Below are 18,332 nucleotides of genomic sequence, written 5' to 3'. Positions count from 1 at the left end.
TATCTTCTGGTTTCCCAGTCACCATCTTGAGGATTTTTTTGAACATGAATATCTATCTCTGTCAAGTTCCTTAATGGACTTTGTTTCTGTTCATTTGTCTAGCTGTGTTTTAAATTCATAGTGTTCTAGGATATTGTGTTATCTATGTACTGTGAGAGAATACTGCTTTGTTCTGTTTGGAAGTTCTGCCTGCTGATTTTTGTGGATTCACCCTACTTCTTGTACTGTGAAAATTTGTACCAGTTGTACACCCTTCTTTATCAGTTATATACTTCTTTAGGCTTATTTCAGACTAGAGAGTCCTCTTAGCCTATTTTCATATTTCTTTTTATAGAAAAACAGAAAACAACAATTAGAAAGATGGGACTGTTTTTATGTTCTTTCTGGTCATAGGTGCTGTGACCAGAAGATGCCATGGAGCTTAAAGTGAGATGCTGATGACTTCCATCTTCCTTATACTCTTTTCCAAATAATTCTTAGTGTTTTGTCTTGTCTTTTGATGGCCGCTGTGCATTGGATTGATATTTTCAGATAACTAGCTGCATAATGCTGTGGCTTTACGTTGTAGTCAGAATGTGGTCAATGCAGTCAGTCTTTCCTCCCCTTCACCTGCACGTCACTTCTTGCTGCTCTCTAATTATGCCATCTGTTAGGTGTTTACTAAGGCACAATACGTGTACAGCACTTTGCAGTCACGCTTTTGATTATTCTGAATAAACTTAAAATCATAACAGTTTTTTTCAGTCCATCATTCGCTTACTGTTACTAAAATTATTCTTGAGTATTTTGAACAGAACATGGCTTAGCATAGATTGATACGGATTCCACTTATAAATTCCTTTTTTCACAAAAACTGACTGCTTACTCAAACTTAGTGTCTCTTCTAAACAGTTACTAGTTCATGAAAAGGATCTTTACTCTTAAACTGCAATAGCTTTCTTAAGTAAAGAAACATTGTTGAAAGACTCCCAAAATTTCTGGAAATTCATGATGAATTTGTGTATGTGTATATACATATACACACATGTATCTATATACATGTATTTATATGATATGTATATATATAAAAAAAAGGATATATATATATATAAAAATATGTATCACATATATATATTATATGTATACATATGTATCTAAGCCTTGTTTTAAGGCTTCAATAGATCTGGTCACAGCACACAGTAGTTGTTCTGTATTTTCTTGGATCGAGGCTAAGCTGCTCTTCTCAAAGTTATTTGTCACCTTACATGTGAGTGTCACCAAAACTTACCTAAGTACTAGGTTAAACACAGAGGTGTTTGGGCAGATTCATTTGTTAATTCCTTAGGACTCTTGTTTGAATTCTGTTTCCACTTCTGATGGCTTGTTCATTTTTTCATCACTTTTTTTCTAAAATACCTTGTTCTTTCTGAGTGAGAGAAGAGTCAAAGAAATTGAATTACTCTAGAGCAGGAATCTTGTAGAGTTTCTTCACTGAGAATGCAGGTGCAATTAATTTGGATTTAGTGCTATGTCTATATCTTTTTGTATCCAAATGAGAAAAATAGAAAAGAGCATAAACTCTGACCAAAAAACATGAAGAATAAACTTGCTTAATGGCAGATGAACTCTCAGATATAGCAGAATTTGGAAGTCTTCACGAGAGAATGGTACTGGAAGATGATCAAGATGAGAAAAGAGAGCATGATTGACTTTTATTTGTATATTTTTACTTTTTCTAAAATGATGTCTTGAAGTTTCCATGGCACTGGCAAGCACTTTATTTCTTAGCATTTCCTTTCTAGTCTTGTAAAAAGATCCCTTGCTTTCTGTGGCTTTTCTGTTTAAAAGTAAACATCACTAAGAACCAAATTTTCTTCATTCTTACTGTAATATTTAGATCACTGTTGCAGAGATGTTCTTTGACAGTTTCAGACTGAGCTACATTCTGTAATCTGCTAAATTTTGTGACTTCTCATTTGGATCCTCTGACTATTTTTCTCAAGAAGTTCATGATATACTGTATGCTGTCCAGAGTAATACTTTTGAGGATAAATGAAATTCTCTTTATTGCCCTGTTTTTTTTGCTCTTAGCTCCTTTTAGTAACCAACAGATGCCCAGGACAGTGATATAGTTTATATGGTATTATGTCCTTCCTGTTTAAGCCTGAGATTTCAGTCCATAGAGCTTTTCAGTTATTTTTTTATTTGATTTTCGGTTTTTTTGCTTTTGATTTTTGTTTGATGCTAAACTTTGTTTAATGGGGGTCACAGTGTCTGGATGGCGGTGTTTTGTCTATACCACTTTTAATTTGACAGAGTTCTTCTGACTTCCTCTCAACTTCCTGAGGGTCCTCTTTAGATCAGTGTTTTTATTTAACAACAGGCACTTCTGTTTGGTATGCACTTGCATGCTCTCATATGCACATACATTTCTAGAACTCATCTAAAAGCACATATTTTTAGTCTGTCAGGCTGTTGTTGGTATCCTACGTACAAATGAAATTTTACCTGAGACTGTATTGATGCAAACAGGAGCCAAGTCAAACTATTTGGAATTAAGAAACTGCATTACTCAGTCTCTGTTTGAGTTCAAAATCTTTCTGTATGAAAAATGCAGTGAGAAGAAGGCTTCAAGACTGCATTGTAATCTTCAGGTTCATCGCTACCACTGAGGATGGAAGTACTGATTAATTGATAATGACCAAAATATCAGTAGCTTCCTTTCAAGGAAGAGCATTTCTCTCAGCATTCTTCAACATTTTCTCGGGGCCAGTGAGGTACTGATGTGTGAAGTATGCTCTTCTGTAAAAGAATAATTTTTTGTCATCAATTTCCCTTAATTTTTTAGATACTGTGAAACTGTATCTGATGTGCTAAGTTCTGTTAAGAAAATGGAAGAAAGCCTGAAAAGGTTGAAGCAGGCCAGAAAAACTGCATCCCCAAGTCCTGTTGGTACAAATGGGGGCATGAGTGATGATGATAAAATTCGACTGCAGCTGGCACTAGATGTTGAGTACTTTGGAGACCAAGTAAGTTGAAAGAGAAACAAACTTACTATAGTCAGTGGTTTTTGAAAGGGAGCGTAGCATAGGAAGTAAGAGGAACTGGACTTGGTTGTCTGGTCTTGAAAGCTCTGGGGTTTTATTTATTAACTCGTATAATGCAGGTGACCTGAAACCTTGATGATAGTACATACAGCTTAAGCAATACATGCTTTCATGTGTTGTCGTATGTAAATGAAAAGTTTGTGTTTCCCACACAAAATTCAAGTGCTGCTTAGCACTTAGAAGCCCTAAGAGAAAGCATTGTGTGGACAGACCAGAGAGCAGTGAGTTTCCTTAACTTTGATGCAAACACCTTTCTGGCCCCATTTTTATTTGCCTTCTCTCTGGGTATTACCAACCTTGACTTACTTTAAAGCCCCTCAGAATAGACCCTTGACTGTGCAAGTGTCAGCCTAGTTTGTTGTGCTGAATAACTCTTCAAGTTCTTTCGGTGCCAAATAAGAAACCTCATATTACAGAATGAAATAAAAGAGCAGAGTATTCCAGGAGACGTGTGCAGTAGCTCATATCAAATTGTGTAAACATACAGGTTTTTGTAGTCGTTATTTCCATACATAACTTTCAGAAACAAAATAAAATTCTAAGTGCAAATCCATGTCATTTGTTGCCAAGCAATTGCCATCGGTCTTGGTTTTGAACAGATGTTGCTGATGCATTACAGCATGTAGATACATTCTGCTTGTGTATAAGCAGATGTTTCTCCCATATCCAAGACTTACCACAAAAGCAGCAGATTTGTGTGAAGGTAGAGGAATCTTAATAACAAAAGGCAGTTGGCAGATTTAGTTGGGAGTGGGTGGGTTTTTGTTCCCTTACTCGTGTTTGGTGCACTAACACCACTGCAGTGTGAGTTTAAGCTGTACTGGGATCAACTATGAATAATTACTGTTTTGATACATGTGAACATTTTCTGGAGTTCTGTTAGAAGAACACCTTTTTAGAGTCATTTGATGTTTGTTTTATTTAGATGCAGTTTTTTTTTCTTCAGTGCACACTTAGTTTTCTCATTATCTGTTTTTCTGATTATCAAAGCAGTAGATTTCATGAGTAAGAAATGACTCTTAGCAACCTCTGCATTTGTGGAGTTGTTTTCATCCCCTAGGAAGTTCTAGACTGGAACCATAGGCTCTTGCAGCCTATTGAAATGCTTTCATCATCACACTGTTGGCTGTTTTTGGATGGATACTTGTTTATCTTAAAAGCTTTGCCCAGAAACCTCATTTGGGATTCGAAAAAATTTCAGTTGAAATCGGTGCATTAAAAAAATAAAGTTGCAGCCAAGTTTCTCTTTTCTGACTGCTTTGTTGTAACTAAAGCCAACTGGATGTTTTTCAAGCTGCCGAGAGGGTGGTTGAATATTTTCCCATGAGACACTATGTTAACTGGAAAGACTGAGCGAAGTTGGCTAGAAATTTTTTTTTTTTTTTTTTTTTTGTAGTGTGCCCTATATGCAGTGGCCATGTTTTGCTGCACATTGCAAGATGAAACATGTGCTTTGCTAAATGTTTTAAGTAGAACAATTCATGAGCTTGTGGTATTTAAGAAAAGTAATGCTCCTTCTGTGTCTTTCAGATTCAAAAGATGGGACTGCAAACGAGCAACATAAAAGGTTTTTCAGCCCTTACAGAGCTTGTTCTAACTGCCAAGGATCAGACTACATTGGAACAATCTTAAGTATTTTTGAAAGTGTGTGACTGAAGATAAAAGAAAAAGGGAGTATTTAACTTGTCTTTATTTTACCAAATTAGTAGCAATGAAGTGCTTCCTAATGTATCTCAAAAATCAGTGCATCTTATATCAAGATAGACTTTTTTTCACCAAAAGACTGAAAATATATCAGTTTTCCATTATATGGAAAGCAGTCAAAAGTTCTAGACTTTTTACTGTAGAATAGAAATGGAAGAAAATGTTTTATATTTTTGCTGTAAATCTTACATAAAAGAATGAACTTATATGAATAAAATAATGTAATAAATCGTCTTCCTAATTTGATGTCCCATATGTTTTTGAATCAAATATCTAAATAGGACATTCATTGTTGGCTCACTAAAGCTTTCAAAAGTGGAGATCTTTTGGAATAAAGAAACTATTCATTGTAATAGGGATATCCTGTTTCTTGTTACTAATTTGCAGTGACCAGCTTTCCCTCTTTGCAAGACCTAGCTAGCTCTCATTAAGGTTTTTGGTGGTTTTATCTTACTGATTTTTTTTTGATCCTGTCAATGAGAAATGTTAAAGCAGGTTCCTAAAGTACTTTGTTTCAAAAATCATTTCTAGTATTATTAAATAATACACTGACTGTTATTTTCAGGCTCTTTGTTTTCCGTCAAACTAGAACTTAATTTATTAAACTAGAATTTAAACAGAGTTGGCATGATTCTGATTTGTATTATATTATCTATTACAATTCAGGAGACTATATACATGTAGGATCCTTGTGACTTTTAAAATTCTAATGTGTCAGTGGTAGCTGCTTCAATACAAGGTGCATCCTTATATAGCCAGGAAATTGAAAAGTTTTACTGGGTTTTAAGTGATAGACAGATTTATAAAGAGCTGTCTTTATGTAAGGGACAGATAAGTCTAGGGAAGATAATAAATGACTGAGGATTTGAACTGAGAAAATGTGTCCCGTGTGAGTAAAGGGATGAATATATAATTTCTCCTATAAAAATTTCTGGCACTGGAATTCAAGTTCTAATTAATGTTTGTTAATTAGAAAGACACACTTGTTTCTGAAATGTTTAGAGAGCTTAAAGGTGAAAGGCCTTAAAGGTGAAAGTTAGAGATGATCTGTGTTTTCTCAGTAGTTAGTTAGATAATGAGTGGGTAGCACATGGCTGTTATGTAGCATTGAAGTTGTAGTTAGCAAGCCTTTCACAGCATAAAAGCTCACTGTTGGAGATATGCTCTATTTTACTTGAAAAGATGCAATTATGTGATCACTGTGCTTGAAGCAAGTAGGATAGGTGATTATTACAGACTTTTCTAAATTCATTTCTATAAAAGTGGGGCGAGGGGGAAGTATTATCACTACAATTATGTTAACTCTTCTCGGATTCAGTCTGAGTAATAGAGAGCAGGATTTCGCTTGTATGATTTGTTTAGCATGTCTCCATTTATGGCATGATAACACTGCCGAGAGAGCCTCCAAATCTATTGCTGAAGAAACAAACAAGTGAACCAGCTGCTGGATGTCAGATGTATTCTGTTCTGTCTCGTTCAGTGGTGTGGAGATCCACAGTCGGGCAAGGGCGCAGCTGCACAGTAGTGAATGGACATAACTCTTACTGCTAATGCACAAGAAGCTTGTTCTCATGTCCGTGTTGCATTTCTCCAAGCTTCTAATTGAAGAACCTAGAAGGCTTGATTTCTGTATATGTATCATTTGCTTTTATTAAGACTCGAGAAGAGAGCCCTTGTTCCAGTACTAGCTACTATTGTTTTCAGCAGTGAAAACAGTAGCTTTCTTACTTTTGAAAGTGAATGTGTATCTTGTAGGCTGAGATCAAGACTGTAAATGCATTGTTTAACTCTTTACTTCGGAAGGTGTGTATCTATGAATTTAAACTTACGTAACTTGTGAGAGCTGCAGATCAAGAGGTCTCTCCATACTAGTGGTTGAAGAGAGACTAGCTTTGTATCCTTCAAAATCAGGGAAGAACATTCAGTCAGTGTACCAAACCAAAAAAAAGTGTGAGGAGGCTGCTTGCCTTTTGATTTGTTGCACATGGTTTCCTAGATCTTCTTGCAGCTTCCTGCTGGTCATCATCAGCTTGCTAAGTATACAGATTCAGTTCCATTCTTTCACTGAATTTCAGGATAGGAAATTACGGTGTATAGCAAATGGAAAAATTACGTGAGGGGCCATATGAGGGCTGTAAATACTTATATCACTGTTTTTATGTCAGCTCTCCTAAACTGTCTTGTCATTGTTCAATTAAATATCATTTCATTTTCTTTCAGTCAAATAAGATGTTAATAAAGAAAAATGTGCAGTACCTCTGTTGGAGAGCACAGATGTGAATTCACCTTATCTGTGGTAAAATGGATTTTAGAATTTTCAAATAGTATGGATTAACTAGGAAGAGAGGATCAAGCATATAAGTGGGCTCTAACAGAGATGGCTTCTGCTTCTCATCTTTTTTTTTTTCTATCCATTAGAACTATTTTGCAGAAGCAGAAATCACTTAATGAGTCATACAGATCTTGTGCCTTCTCTTCTTTTCTTTTGAGACTTTTAGAAAGTTCACCTTTCTAAATTTGGAAGGGATTAATTTTATTTAGAAATTTTATATTATAACATTGAGTAGTGAAAGAGTGGTGGGATGGTTGTTTCTCTAAAATAGTGATGGAGTTCCCAAGTTTACAAGTGCCACTAGAAGTAGACCAGACCACTTGATTTAAGCTTATTATCTAAATATAAGTAACTAAATGTATATTTAGCTGGATAACTCCATGTAGGGGAATACTCATTCTAATCCTCCATCAATAGTTATTGTGTGCCTTAACTGGGAGAGTTAAGGAAGCAAACTGACTCGATTTTTATTAGCTTATATCAGTATTATTCTTTGCCCAGGTTCAGTGAGTAATTGCTGTGTTTTGCTGAAACTTTAAAAGTTTATCCTTCATATTTTTGTTTTCCTTCTCCAAGTTTCCCATGTGTTAGAGAATGATTTCAGATGCATCATTCAGGAGACAACTGATGAGTCATAGACTGCAGCTGAGAGCTCACCCTGCTTGTTAAGCTTAGGGTGCTTGGGATGCACATGGGACAGGGCATTACTGTGTGCCTGGCTGAGGAATTTGTTGGTACTCAAGGAGACCATAAAATTTCCTTATATTTGAGTAACAGTTTTTTTGCATCCAAATTCTGATGGGCATACAGAAAGCTGGAATGAATATACATGGCAGTAACAGAAAAGTTACTGAGAAGTGGCAGCCCTATAAGTTGATGTTAATTGTACTTCTGTGGTGTTTAATATTCAGTTAAATGCTATAAAGTAATAGTGTGGAAATTGCCAAGGGAGCATCTATACTAATGCATTCCAGTTTATATAAAGAAAATGAGAGCTTTTGTTCAAACTGTCAGCCCAGCAAATCCATTCATGGGTTTGAAAGTTAATCTGAGCACTTCTGGCTTCTTCATTGTCACCTGTACTAAGGTTTCTGCAACTACAACTTGGGCATCAAGAAAATTGGAACCTAAGTGAGAAAAAAAAATGTTTCTGTTACAGCTTCCTAAATTCTAGATTGAATAGTAAAGTGCAGTAAAAAAAGTTAGGCATAAAATTGTGTTAGGAACAAATCTCAGGAGAATATATATTGCTGAGGAGAGGAGGTGATTCAGTGGTTTTGAATATTTGAATATTGGTATATATTGCTTATCCTTTTGATACTACAGTACATGTTCCAGTGGTACTTTCTTCACAGTTCTTGTTCTTCAATATTTGCCTCTCTCCAGGATGTCAATGGGCAGGTGCTTTCCACCACAAAGTTTCTTTTCTGCAAAGTGACTTGGGATTTTTTTGTTCGGTTGGTTGATTGGTTGGATTTTTTTTTCCTCCTGTAATCACTGAGGAGGGAATGAAGTCTAGCAGCATGTAGGGCCGGCCTATAAATAATGCTGTTTTACCCTAGAAGTTACCAGCGGCATGGCTATTATCTGTCTTCATTGTAAAAACGGAATCTTTTTTGGTCTAAAATTTTATTTGTGGCTATTGCCACTGATGCTGCCTTCTGACTCTTACTCATAAACAGGGTAATTTTAATATGACATATATGAACACTTGGGAGCTTTCATACTTAAAGCTGTTTTGTTAGCTGTTTTGTATGATTTGCAACTTAAATTGTTGTATAAAACATGAAACTGGCTTAAAGCAACTTTCAAAAGCTAGAACAAGGAATCTAGTTATACATAAAACTGTGTTAAAGCAATTTTTAAGTAGTTTTATTTATATTTTTCCTGTTCTACACATTTACAGTTAAACTGCTTCTGTGTACAACACAAGCACAATATTTAGATTTTAGAGCATCTGGAATACATGCAGTGTGATCAGGTAAACATATGGATGCTACATCATAGCCTTTGAGATCCTGGTATTCCCAGGAGTGGGTTGTGCTGTTCCATTCTTTTTCATTGTGGTGGGAAGGATCTCTCACGGATCTACAGCTCTGATAGGAGGCTACCAGTATTAGTGGTTTTGAGTTAGAAATTTAGGCCACTATGGATGACAAAGAAGTGCCATACCGTAGAGGTTTGCAATTGCTGTCTGAATACCATCACCACTAAAGTCTATAAAGGCAAGTGTAAGTCCTTGCTTCACGAAAATCAAAGGCAAAGCTCCTGTAGGCTTTCCTGCTACCAAGATTTCACTCCCACTTCTTGTCTTTCTGATTCAAAGTTCGTCTGATAATCTTTTGTACCAGTTGAAAATTTTAAACGTTTATGACTGCTAAGAATAGGATTGGACCTTGGAAACCTTTTTTTACTTGTGTAGTGGCACATCTGCCATTAGTACAGATAACTCCAGTAATACTATTTTTTTAAGAACATATCATTTATATGTGTTAAGGATTTCAGATCCAGGCTCTAGCCAGTAATGTTCTTTTTCATTATAAGGCTGTAACAAACGCTTACAAAGTAATAGTATTGAAATAGTAGGCCTTATTTTTTGTTGAAAAAAAGAAAAACGGGGGAGCCCAGATAATTCAATTTGAGAATTTCTCCCTTGCAGTTCATTAGTGCTGCTGAGCCCTATTTTTAACTTTTCCATAGAGTTAAATAGGCATATCTATTTAGTCTACAGAAAGAAGAAACTTTCTACAAAAGTGTTTTTGCATCCAATGCAAATTTTTTTCTCAGTGGAACAAGTAAAGCCTGCCCATGCTGTTGGCAGCATTTTAAAGGAAAAGTTGCTGAGCAAGCTAGAGGTCTTTGTCGATAACTGTAAAAGTTTCCATGTAGCTTAAAGTGGGGCTGTCTTCTGCAAAATTGACCAAACTGAAAATTAAGTGACCTCTTAAGGAATGAAGAGGTTATTTTCTATACCTTTCTGGAGTAAGTATTGCTTGCCATTTATAAAACTTTATTTTTTAAAGTCAGTGTCTTTCTGACTACTGTTTTGTACTCACTGCCTTAAAAGGAAGTAGGGAGAGAAAGAGAAAATGGGAAAGAGAGGAGGAAGAGAAGATGGAGAAAGTTTTGAGTCATCTCACTTTAAAAAAGGTGAAAAAAGATGGAATGTTGCAGACAATTTTGTAGCTTTTAAGAAGCTGTATTTCAAAAACCATCTGCTTTGTCTCAAAGCTAAGTACTCAACAAGATCATAAAAATAGCTGATGAATGTAAAAAAGATGATGGGAAACAGAATAAGCATCATTTATTTCCCCCTTGCCCACCCTTTTCAGTGCTTGCATTTAAACGCTGTTCAGTGGGTTTGTTACTCTGCCTAGGAAAAGCATTGCCTTGGACTTCTCTTCAAAAACAGCTAAAAGGAATGGCTTGTTCAGCATTACTTCCAGAAGCACCAAGTCTTCCTTTTGTGTTGCAGGGTCTTCTGGTTGATCAGCTCCATCAGCTCCATCACTGCTGAGTTTGAGAAAGGCTTTAGTTATTACCTGTAAAGCAAATGTGTAAGTGAGTCTGGAGTTCTCAGGGCATGATAGTGAAGTCATGAATTAAACTATAAGTAAATGAAAAAACACATGAAATAACTAGTAACGTAGAACAGCTATAACTATACACAGGATAAAATTGGTGGGTGTGTATATAAGACCTTGAGGTACTTGTTCCAGAACGTACGAAAAAGCTTTACAGTTGCTCACACGCTTGGGCTGTGTGAAATCTTGGTATCCTTAAAGCCCCTGACAGAGCTTTCAAGGTAGGTTACCTTCTAAATACAAAAAAATAAAGACACTGAAATTATTCTTTTAGAATATATTTTTCCTTCTTTTTCTGAAACATTCTCCCACTTGAAATTTTCCATTCTTCCTCTTGTGATGGAATGCTTGAGCTTTTTCTCTGGTGAGGTAGTGTGCTGCACGTATTTCTGTATTTTGCAATTTCTGAGATTAGTCTCAAAGTGATTGTGGATTTTACTGAACAGCCTAACAACTGCAGCTTCCACCACTCTCCCCAAGCGTGGTGCTTTGAACTGCTTGCACTGTTTGGTAATGAAGGCGATCTAATTTGTTTGTACAGAACCTAGCACACAGAGACCTCAAACTTCACGGTTGTGTAGCAAGTTACGTTGCGTGTAGTGATGAAATTTGGAGAGTTTAAGGCAAAGCTGTTTCTGCTGACAGGTTAATCTAAAAAGTAGTCGCCACTATTCAGGCATTTTTGAAAGTCTTATACTAATTATGTGTTCTACATGGCTCTTACTATTTTGATTTAGGTAAATTTATACAGCTAAATAGGCTAAAATTAAGCAGGAGGCATCTATTTGTTTTAAATGCTAGTGATAGGTACAGTACCTTTCCAACAGTTAGATTGGCATCACTTATTTTACTGAGATTTGCTTCCTTCCCAAGCAATGCAGGCAGTTTCATATCTGTAAGAAGTTCCTGAAGATCAGAGCTGCCTTCTATTGTTAACTCTGGCAAAGTTAACTTAATGTGTCTGAAGATGAGAAAGAGAGAGAGAAATAAGTGAGTATTCGCTGGTACAAAGTGTGGTGGTTGGGCAATCCTGCTGAGTGAGTGTTTGAAAAGTCTCTGGAAGAGGTGCTCTGTGTGCGAGAACCGAGGCAGCTCCCAGGTGTGTGTGGGCTTTGTGTTTCTCTTTCAAACTGGGAAACCACCCTAAGTCTGCCTGTGGGTACACCATTAAGCCCAAAATGATCCCATTTAAGGGTCCTCAGTTGTCAGCTGTAGAAAAGTACTTGCTTATTACCCTGAAATACCAGCAGTTAAATGCCAGTCCTCCTGAAGTCAAGCTCTGTTGGGGTGAAACTGTATCAAAATCAGAACCGGAGGTTACCATACACTAAGGAAAGGATCAAACAAGGATCCAAGATTGTGACTTGACAACTTGTGCAGTTACCCAGGGTAGACTGAATACAGCTATAAGACCTTTCATCGTCCACCTGAACACGAGCTGGGCTGAGGGAGGGAAAGCTTGTAGAAATTTCTGCTGCTAGTGTTATGGCTCTCCATGCATTTGTGTTTGTGCTAGACGCTACGCCTTCCTTGGGGCAGGATCCGTCTATTGCCAAAGAGCAAGAACCAGACAGGCCTATGCTCTGGATCTCGCCCCTTTTATTCATTCCTAAGGGAGAGTATTTGTGTCTGAACTGTACCTTGGTGACAAATCCTGAAGCCAGGCAGAGGATTGCAAAGGCAGCTCAGCTTCTATCTTGTCCAGGTCATTGCCATCAATGGGCTGCATCAGCACTAGCACAGCGTTCTTGCTGATGGGAGCTTCAATCACAGCAAAGGTCTTGCTGGTGTCAGTTTTGTACTTGAACGTCCCCGTCACTGACATGCCAGGCACCAAGACCTTTGTGTTCGAATCAACCCAGAATTCATGAGGCTCTTTCAGCCGCAAAGCTTTCTTAACGTTGCCTGAGAAACAGATGGAGAAGTAGTAATTGATCCTCCTCTTCCTTCCTTTTTCCTTCCCTGCCCTTAACAACGACATATATTTGTTCGACACACTGTGTGTTAGGCTACCAGAGCTGCTCTGGCCACCAACCTTGTGGCCTTTTCTGGACACAGTATTTCTGCTTGCTCGGTTGCCTACCTCCTCTGAATTTCTAGGACTGCACAGAGGGTCTGTTTGGATTTCCATGGCCAACACCACAGGGACAGCGCTTGCTGCAGGGATGCCCTTAGGCAGGGGGACCAGCTGCAGAGACAGCTGGGGGGTTTGTGCAAGGACAGCTGCAGTGAGCTCTCCTCCGGGCCTTGCCTCAAGGTTCTTGGATCTCAAGAACCGAAGCAATGGGGTAAGCCGTTAGCTTAATACTGAGGTATCAGTTGGGACAAGGAGGTTAAAAGGACATGTCTGAACACTTTCTAAACCTTAGTATAAATTTATGACACAGTTCACAAATACAGGAAGCCTTGCTCTCACCTCCAGCTGCTTCTGCACAGCCTTGCGTTGCAGCAGGTTATGTGCCCATTGCTATAGGTCAGTGCTGCTGCCCAGTTAGGCAGATAATCCTGTTGACATTAAAGAAACTACTGCCATCAGTGAGAAGGGCAGAGATCAGAAATCTTGAAACTGCTCTTTGGTGAAAAGGAATTAGGAAAACAGATTTGTGTGTTGCAGTAAAGAAAGCAGCTCCTTGCATTAAAGTATAATGGTGTAAAAGAGGACTTGGCCTAGGTGTCCTGTTAACCAATCTATTCTCCAACAAATCCAAATAAATTGTGGGCCTTAAAACATTTAATATATAATAAATTGTTGTGTAAAGAAACTCTTGCCCGTTAGGTGACCTTACATAAAAAGAGTGTTTAGGCGCTTTCACTTAGTGTGCTAACTTCAGCAAAAAGGAGCAGCAGGTAGGAATGTGAAAGGTGTAAGCCAGACACCAGGGAACAGTGAGATACAGTTGTTCACTTTTCTCTCATCTTACTAGAACAAGGGATATAAGCTGAAAGCAGAAAGGAGCCATTTTCACAGTGTCTGTATAACCTGCAGAACTTCCCGGTACAGGATAGCAGAAGCAGGGATCGTAACAAAAGTAAATAAAAGGAAAAAAGAATTGGGCATTCAGATAGCTAAACGTACAAGGTTGTGATAGTAACTATTTAGTCTTGGAAAGGATATAAAGAATCTTAACAAGAAATAAATTGGCGTCTGATTACTTAGAAGGCAGCAGGTTAGCTAATACTAATACTACTGATATTTCCTTCCCCTTTTTCTCTGAAGTAGCACTGCCCTCTGTGAACCATGGGTGCTTGAGGACAGGGACCTTGGATTTGCTCCAGGCTGTCCTTATGTTGTTATTAAGGAGAAGGAGCTCTCCAGAAAGAGTTGACTCAAAGGACCAGGAAGCTAATTGCCTCTGGGACGTTAAATGCAAACGTTTGGATGCAGAAAGGCTGCTATCTGAAGCACGAATAGTGTTTGGGAATGTCACAATTTAGTTGTATGTTGTTTTTTTTTAAATGCTGCCAGTGGGAAAAAAATCACTGTTTTGGCAAATAAATGAGCAGAGCAGATAAAACTGTTTCTTCAGCAGTACTGTTTTAATTATTTATTGGTGGTAGTGTACTTGGATCTGATTATGCAAAATTTCAAAGCTCTGCTATTGCTCAGCTAGAAGAGCGTGAGGCTAAAGATCTAAAGGTCCCTGGTTCAAGCCTGGGCTTCAGCAAGAGGGGTCCTTGTTGCTGCAACCCTGTCTAACATGCTCTAGGTGACCCTGCTTGAGCGGGGGGGGGGGGGGGGGGGGACACTCGATGATCTCTGGAGGTCCCTTCCAACCTTACTGATTCTGTGATTCTATGGCTGTGGGACTGAGTTCATTAACATTGGGCCAGTCGTGAACCTCCACAGATCAGTACTGGTGCGTTGAGAGAAATGGCTCCTGTCAGCCTGTTGCCAGGTGAGGATCTGGATGCCTCTGCCCTCAACCATGGTTTTCTCTGCCAGGCGAGTAGAGATGTTATCCACATAATGTTACGATGTGAAGGCAGCGACAGGGAGCTAAGCATGCGCTCTCCGGAAAGTGCTGCAAAAGCAGCCAGTAGTCTTAACATGATGACATGTCCCTGTTCCTTACAGCACTGTTTTTAAGACATTCAACAGACCTATTTATTAGAGAAACCTGCTTTTCCCTCAGACAGCTGCAATGCCAAACAAAGAAATTCAAAGGCGATAAACACTCCTATAAAAAGTGCTAGCTCTCACTGGATGTGTTATTGCACTGAATTCTCTAGGAGAAGGACACAGTCAGTATGGGGCTAAGGAACATCTTGTCAGCCTCAACAGAGTAGGGAAAAATCTTGTATCTGAAAGCGAAAGAAAGATAACAGAAAGGAAATAAAACTCATGGAAGCTGTCAGTCACAGGGTGAAGAGGTGGCCTAAGAGCCTGGGAAAATGCAGGCGTACCTTAGAGTACTGCCTTGGGAGGACAGGAAAGAAACATGGGACCTCTCTGCTTCAGATAATGTTCTCCCTGTTCTGTAATACAGATTTTATGCCAACCTGACAACCTTAATGAGATCTCTACTTTTAGTGTAAAGCTATGGCTTTTTGATTAATAATAATAAAAAGGCAAGAAGTACCCCACCATGTTTCTAGTTAAAACTCAAGTTTTTCAAGGTTAAATTTGTTTGAAAAGCAGCCTAAAGGCAGGTAAGATGATTAAGATCCTGCAGTCTCACTGTGCAATATCATCCATTTCTATTTGCTCATTTTCAATTATTTTGCAACTTTTTTAAAAAAGACTACTACTTTAATAGTAATAGCATTTCACGAACATTAGATTTCTAAATGTAGTCCCTGCTTAGCATCTAGTTTGCAATATGACAATTGTGTGCAAGAGAACAAGTGAGACCATTGCAATATTTAATCTTTGTTTTTATCAATCCTATGACTATCAATAATATCTTATATCTTATGTGCATATGTGATGTGTTTCAGAGCAAAGTAATGCTTTTCCTTCCTGAAATTAAAGGGGCAGGATGTAGGACTTGCAAGCACCAGCTCTTATGGTTGACCCTCCATAACCAAATGAAGTCCGTCTCCAGAATTCATTAGAAAATAGTTATTTATCTATTTCATTCATCTCTGAGCCAATTTTTTCTAGCCCCCACACGGAGACTGTATCTCAGGAGGCATCCTCTGGACAGAGCAGAGGAAACAGCACTTACCCTGTTGACCCTCAAACTTGTGCTTCTAAACTAATAAAATGACAAATTTCCAATACAGAACAAAAGGAATGAATTGCTCTGCTAAAGGAAAAGTCTGCTCTTGCAATGATGCACAGCACTGTACAAGGTTAAAATACAAGAAATACTTTTATGGTGCCCTCTGTATTCTTGGCTATACACTGATGAAGAGAAAGCTGAGGTTATTGGCCCTGGTACTCACACCATTCACCTGAGGCTCTCAGATCAGTTTACAAGCATGATGGATTTTCAGCAGACAGCACCCATCAAAGGCAAAGGAAATCTGATCTCCACTTTACAAGTAGGAAAATGCATTTCATGACCTCCACCTTTAGCAGTAAATGCCCACTTAGACACTTAGATCTCACTTGAAATTTTCTGAAATTTAGTCACTGGGATGTAGGCTGCTGTAACGCTGCAACCTCTGGTCCGGAGCTCAGTTGCTAAGATGTTGAAAAGCAGCTGCGCTCAGCAGTGATCATACGGGAGCATATCTGGGCCAGCAGCATGGAACAGCCCTAGGCAATTAAGGAATTGCCTTAAGTCTTCTCATTTTGTGTATTCTCCCAGCTGGCAGCTTGCTCAGTTGTTTCCTGAGCCTCAAGTTGTCTCTGAACTTCTATGTTTAATAGTCCCAAGAGGAGCCATGTCTGTGATATATATATATATATATTTATATATATATACACAGCCTTTTTTTGAATATGCACATCTGGCCTGCACAATAGCCCATGACACACAGTCGCCTCTTAAACCATATGTTGTGCAGAAAGGTGTTTCCTTTCTGTTTATTTTACCTGATGCCTTTTTCTAGAAGCCCCTCGCAATTTTTTTCCTTTTGTGGTGAGAAATACTGCGTAATCCTCTCATCCTTTGCTTCCTGGCCGAAGCCAATTTCTCTGAGACGCTCTCCGCCTGCCTCCTTTCTCTTGCCCAGGAGAGCAGGCGCGTGGCAGGATGGGCAGCAAGGCAGGCAGCCCATGGGTACATTACACCTCCGGCACTGCGCCTTTTCCTATCGCTGCAGCCTGGCTCGACCTTGCCTCCTCCCCAGGAATAGAGCCCAGCCCAGAGCAGCAGCTCGGGGTTGTTAAACAGGATGAATGGGGAAAACTGGGGTGTTACCTGTGCCCCGCACAGTGAAGCAAACCCTTGCTGTTTCTTACCTGCCAAGTGAACGTCCACTGCGAACAGCAGGTTGGTGGCTGGATCGAGGTCTGTCAGTAAATGCTTGCTTCGGCCCCCGCTCTTGGCCTCCACAAAGGCGTTTATGTGTTTTGTGGCCTCACCTGGGTTTGTAAAATCGATGGCTCGGACGTAGAGCGCGTCAGCAGAGGGGACCAGGTCGTGCACAAATGATTTGGACAAAGGCACCCCCGGGGCGGAGAACAGGTAGAGCATCTTGGAAGAGAGCAGCTCCTCGTCCCTGTTCTTCACCAGGAGGCTCTCGATAGTCCTTAGGGTTGACAGGACTTTGTGTCCATCCACTCTGGAGGTGCAGTCGGGGTCTCCAGAGGGAGTAACAAATCCCAGCAAACCCTGCAAATCAGTTGCTGTCTGGTTTGATGCACCTAGGTAGAAAGACACCAAGGAGCCATACATACTGTTTGGGGACAGAAGGAGGTTTTGACCCCTCTGTGATTCCCTCAGCTCACTGTAAAACCGTGCACCAAGGACATACACCAAGTCTTTCAGGTAGCTCAGTTTCTGCCTCCCACTGATGCTCAAGCTCATGGTTTCCAGCTTGACATTGTTGTTCAGATCATCTTCGTAGGCAGGTGTGGTTTGGGACTCAATTGAGACGGGGAAAAATGTCTTCTTTCCCTCCTGGACCAAGTTTTCCAGCTCCTCACAGGTGCTCTTGTTGAAAGAAAACAAATTGAAGGGATGGACATAGACGCGGTCACAAGCCACTGCTGTGAGGCACGTGAACACACAGACAAGATTTGCTACCAGTTTCATGTTGAAAAAACACCTCCACAGTGTCTGCTTAAAGAAAGGAAGGAAGATTGATTAGTTTGTTACAAATATTGCTTTGTTTACTCATATGGGATAGTATTAATGTTGTGTTGCATTTACAGAGGTGAAAATTGCTGTATTTAATGCTGGTCTGACTCTGCTCCCTGGAATGTCCAGAGTGAAATAACCACCAGTTTCAGTGGCAGCACATGGAAAAATGCTAGGCAGAGATTAGACTGCATTACCCACGAGAGTACCCTAATGATTTGGGCCCTGGAAACATTATAGTCACGTACTTAGACCAGTTAGACTTGCTAACTAGAGTGTACTATTTCTGGTAAAACACAATAATAATCTGGCTCTATTGCCCCCAGGACCCAGTCAGAGCTACCCCTGTGCATTGCTGCAGCAAGTCTTGGTGACTCATGGACGGGCTAAGGGTCCTGCCTGTTGTTACATGGGAAGCAGGTTGGGAAACCAG

General features: G+C 39.3%; 2 protein-coding genes across 3 annotated transcripts in view; one reads left to right on the top strand and one right to left on the bottom strand.

Moving 5' to 3' along the window:
- The window catches only part of COG2 (component of oligomeric golgi complex 2), a 35,182-nt gene extending 29,821 nt beyond the window's left edge, over positions 1–5,361 (top strand). For both annotated transcript variants that reach the window (XM_062573676.1, XM_062573677.1), the window contains 2 exons: positions 2,828–3,008; positions 4,617–5,361. In XM_062573676.1, the coding sequence (XP_062429660.1) occupies positions 2,828–3,008; positions 4,617–4,718 (283 nt within the window). In that variant the 3' untranslated portion in view covers positions 4,719–5,361. The remainder of the gene's footprint in view (positions 1–2,827; positions 3,009–4,616) is intronic.
- Positions 5,362–10,463: 5,102 nt separating this feature from the next.
- On the bottom strand, positions 10,464–17,875 carry AGT (angiotensinogen). Its single transcript, XM_062573675.1, has 4 exons — positions 17,059–17,875; positions 12,347–12,611; positions 11,523–11,667; positions 10,464–10,664 (listed from the first exon to the last, which is right to left on the bottom strand). Exons 1-4 carry the CDS (start codon positions 17,852–17,854, stop codon positions 10,464–10,466), a joined length of 1,407 nt encoding a protein of 468 aa, XP_062429659.1. The 5' UTR covers positions 17,855–17,875.
- Between the last annotated feature and the right edge of the window lie 457 nt (positions 17,876–18,332).

This window comes from Rhea pennata, chromosome 3 (assembly GCF_028389875.1).
Source record: "Rhea pennata isolate bPtePen1 chromosome 3, bPtePen1.pri, whole genome shotgun sequence".
Classification (NCBI taxonomy): Eukaryota; Metazoa; Chordata; class Aves; order Rheiformes; family Rheidae; genus Rhea; species Rhea pennata.
The sequence above is the reverse complement of the archived record's forward strand: the minus strand, read 5'-3'. Positions and strand labels throughout refer to the sequence as shown.